The 3,443-nt window shown below is 46.6% G+C and overlaps 1 protein-coding gene across 1 annotated transcript; it reads left to right on the top strand.

Moving 5' to 3' along the window:
- The first annotated feature begins 2,579 nt into the window (after positions 1-2,579).
- Rpl36l5 (ribosomal protein L36 like 5) lies at positions 2,580-2,997 on the top strand. The gene has a single exon (XM_039089857.2). The coding sequence runs from the start codon at positions 2,642-2,644 to the stop codon at positions 2,957-2,959; it is 318 nt and encodes a 105-aa protein (XP_038945785.1). The 5' UTR covers positions 2,580-2,641; the 3' UTR covers positions 2,960-2,997.
- Positions 2,998-3,443: the final 446 nt, after the last annotated feature.

Raw genomic sequence — 3,443 nt, 5'->3', positions numbered from 1 at the left:
CGTACAGTGCTCTTGCAGAGAATCTGTGTTTCGTTCCTAGAATCCACATCTGTAAGCTCACGACCACTTGTTACTCCAGCTTCAGGGGAATCTGGCTTCTGTGAGCACCTACACCCACATGTAAATATCTACACACACACACACACACACACACACACACACACACACACACACACCCCGCCACCACTGTAATTGAAGGTAAATCTTCCAAAAAAAAATTTCCAAAAGTAATCAATTCCAATGTTCCTTAAAAACATCCAGAGAGGGGTTGGGGATTTAGCTCAGTGGTAGAGCGCTTCCTTAGCAACCGCAAGGCCCTGGGTTCAGTCCCCAGCTCTGGAAAAAAAAAACCATCCAGAGAGCTGGAGAGATGACTCAGTGGTTAAGAGCACTGACTGCTCTTCCAGAGGTCCTGAGCTCAATTCCCAGCAACCACATGGTGGCTCACAACCATCTGTAAAGAGATCTGATGCCCTCTTCTGGTGTGTCTGAAGACAGCTACAGTGTACTCATATACTTTAAATAAATAAATCTTTTTTAAAAAATCCAGAAATATCGGTCCCCAGCTCTGAAAAAAAGAACCAAAAAAAAAAAAATCCAGAACTATAAAGAGGGCTATTTCCAACTGCTTCCATGAAGCTAGCATGTCCCTAATGCCAAAGCTAAAAATACAGGAAGAAAGAAAAACTCCAGGCTAATGTTCTTAATGTTCAAAAGCCTTCAATACTACACTAGCCATGGCACTCAAAATACTCAAAAAAAAAAAAAAAATAGAGACATTAGATTCAGGACATCATCCTTGGCTACAGAGCAAGTTGGAAAACAGCCAGGGCTGCGGGAACCCTGTTTACAAACAAACACTTCCCCACTCTCTAGGAGATCAAATTCAACTGCATCTAGTAGTAAACGGGGTTTGTCTTTGGAGGACAAGGATGGTCGAATATATGCAGCTAGATCATTGTGAAACACGATACCGACAGAACTAATACACCAACCCGCCCGCCATGGTCATCTCAGGAATTCCAGAAAAACACTCGCCAAACTTTGACATCCATGTCTGACATTCCAAAATGTTTCAATACAGTAGACGTAAATGGAAACTTGAGGTCAGGAGGTGGCTTCAGAAGGAAAGCACTTGCTCTGCACCTGAGTTCAGATCCTCACATAAAGCCTGTAGATTCAGCAGTCCATCTAAATCCCTTTCAACATCTTTCCAGTCCCACGGAATCCTGATGCTTCCAAAGTCGTACAAGCCATCTTGAGCAACACCACCACTGAAGGCATTACGGTCTGCGTTTCAGAACACATTACACACTCATCTACAGCCGTCAAAGCATGATGGCACCAGCATATAAACAAACATGCAACTCCAAAGCTCAGGGGACATCCTGGGAAGGAAGCAGAAGAGACATGAGGGGCTGGAGAGATGGCTCAGTGGTTAAGAGCACTGACTGCTCTTCCAGAGGTCCTGAGTTCAAATCCCAGCAACCACATGGTGGCTCACAACCATCTCTAATGGGATCTGATGCCCTCTTCTGGTGTGTCTGAAGACAGCTACAGTGTACTCACATACATAAAATAAATAAATATTAAAAAAAAAAGAAGGGATATGGAGCCAGAGGATGGGGAGAGAGAGCTGTGAAATGCTGTCTTTTGAACTGAACTCACGAACTCATAGTAGCTGTGGTAACCCGCCAGCTGAAATTCCCTTGGGGCAGTTGAGGGGCTCATGAGGTCCCACTCCTAACTGAGCAACTAGGCTGATTGCTGCTAGGTATGGGGAGAGTAATTTTTCTTTAGGGCTGTGGCCATTGGTAGATTGTCCATGCTCCAGTGGATGGCCCTAAACCCAGGCACATCCAGGCAGCACTAACAGATTCTGTGAGTTATAAGGAAATGAAGAAGAGGGAGGCTGGAGAGATGGCCCAATGGGTCAGAGCACTGGCTGCTCTTGCAGGAGACCTGAGTTCAATTCCCAGCATTCACATGGTGGTTCACAACTATCTGTAACGCCAATGTGTGGGACCCCCGAAGTCTGCATAACGTGGAACAAATACATACATGAAGGCAAAACACACTTAAAATAAAACACATACATCTTAAGACAGAATAAAAATAAATAAGAGGGGCTGGGGATTTAGCTCAGTGGTAGAGCACTTACCTAGGAAGCGCAAGGCCCTGGGTTCGGTCCCCAGCTCCGAAAAAAAAAGAACCAAAAAATAAATAAATAAATAAATAAATAAGAGGACGTGAGGTTGCATAAGGGACATGTTGGGGGAGGTCCAGGGGGGACTGCAGGGTGAAGTGGGGGGGGGTAGATATGACAAAAAATACTTTGTATACATGTATAAAAATTTTAAAGAATAAATGAAAAATATAGAAACAGAGACACAGGCTGGAGAGATGGCTCAGCGGTTAAGAGCACTGACTGCTCTTCCAGAGGTCCTGAGTTCAAATCCCAGCAACCACATGGTGGCTCACAACCATCTGTAATGGGATCTGATGCCCTCTCTTCTGGTGTGTCTGAAGACAGCTACAATGTACTTATACATAATAAATGTTTAAAACAAATTTAGATATATCCCAGGATTCTGCGCGGCGGCGTTCTTCCTGTCCGGCCGCCATCGTGAAAGCTGCAGCCATGGCCCTGCGCTACCCCATGGCCATGGGCCTCAACAAAGGCCACAAAGTGACGAAAAACGTCAGCAAGCCGAGACACAGCCGCCGCCGCGGGCGCCTCACCAAGCACACCAAGTTTGTGCGAGATATGATCCGGGAGGTGTGCGGCTTCGCACCCTACGAGCGACGCGCCATGGAGCTGCTCAAGGTGTCCAAGGACAAGCGAGCACTCAAGTTTATCAAGAAGAAGGTGGGCACGCACATCCGCGCCAAGAGAAAGAGGGAGGAACTGAGCAACGTGCTGGCAGCCATGCGGAAGGCGGCGGCCAAGAAGGATTGATGACCCCTCCCCCAATAAAAGATGGTTCTTAAAAAAAATTTTTTTTTAGAAACAGAGACACAAGGCTGCTGCAGCCCTGGGCCAGGGTCCTAGAAACCTAACTCGGAATGACTGGAGAGCAAGAAAGACACACACATAATGCAAAGCTGGGGTCCTGTGGGTCACGTGACTGGGCGCAGCCACATGGATACATGGACACAGGAGCAGCCTGGATACTTCAGACTGTTTATTACATACGTAAATAGGAGGTGGGTTGGTTAATCTCTGCAGTGGGTCCCTGTAGGGGAGCAGCCTCATGGGTCATGAGCACTTAGTCACCAGAGAAGAGGAAGCTGGAGTCTGTGGAGCTTTGACAAGCCCGACTCTTTCTAAGGTTCTAATTAAAAGTCAACCTTAATCAACATTCCAACCCTGGAAAGACCTTGCCGTTCCTTTGGCCCAGGGGTTGCACTGGAGTCTTATGGCTTGACTGTGCTTATGTAAA

Source organism: Rattus norvegicus, chromosome 12 (assembly GCF_036323735.1).
Source record: "Rattus norvegicus strain BN/NHsdMcwi chromosome 12, GRCr8, whole genome shotgun sequence".
Classification (NCBI taxonomy): Eukaryota; Metazoa; Chordata; class Mammalia; order Rodentia; family Muridae; genus Rattus; species Rattus norvegicus.
The sequence above is the reverse complement of the archived record's forward strand: the minus strand, read 5'-3'. Positions and strand labels throughout refer to the sequence as shown.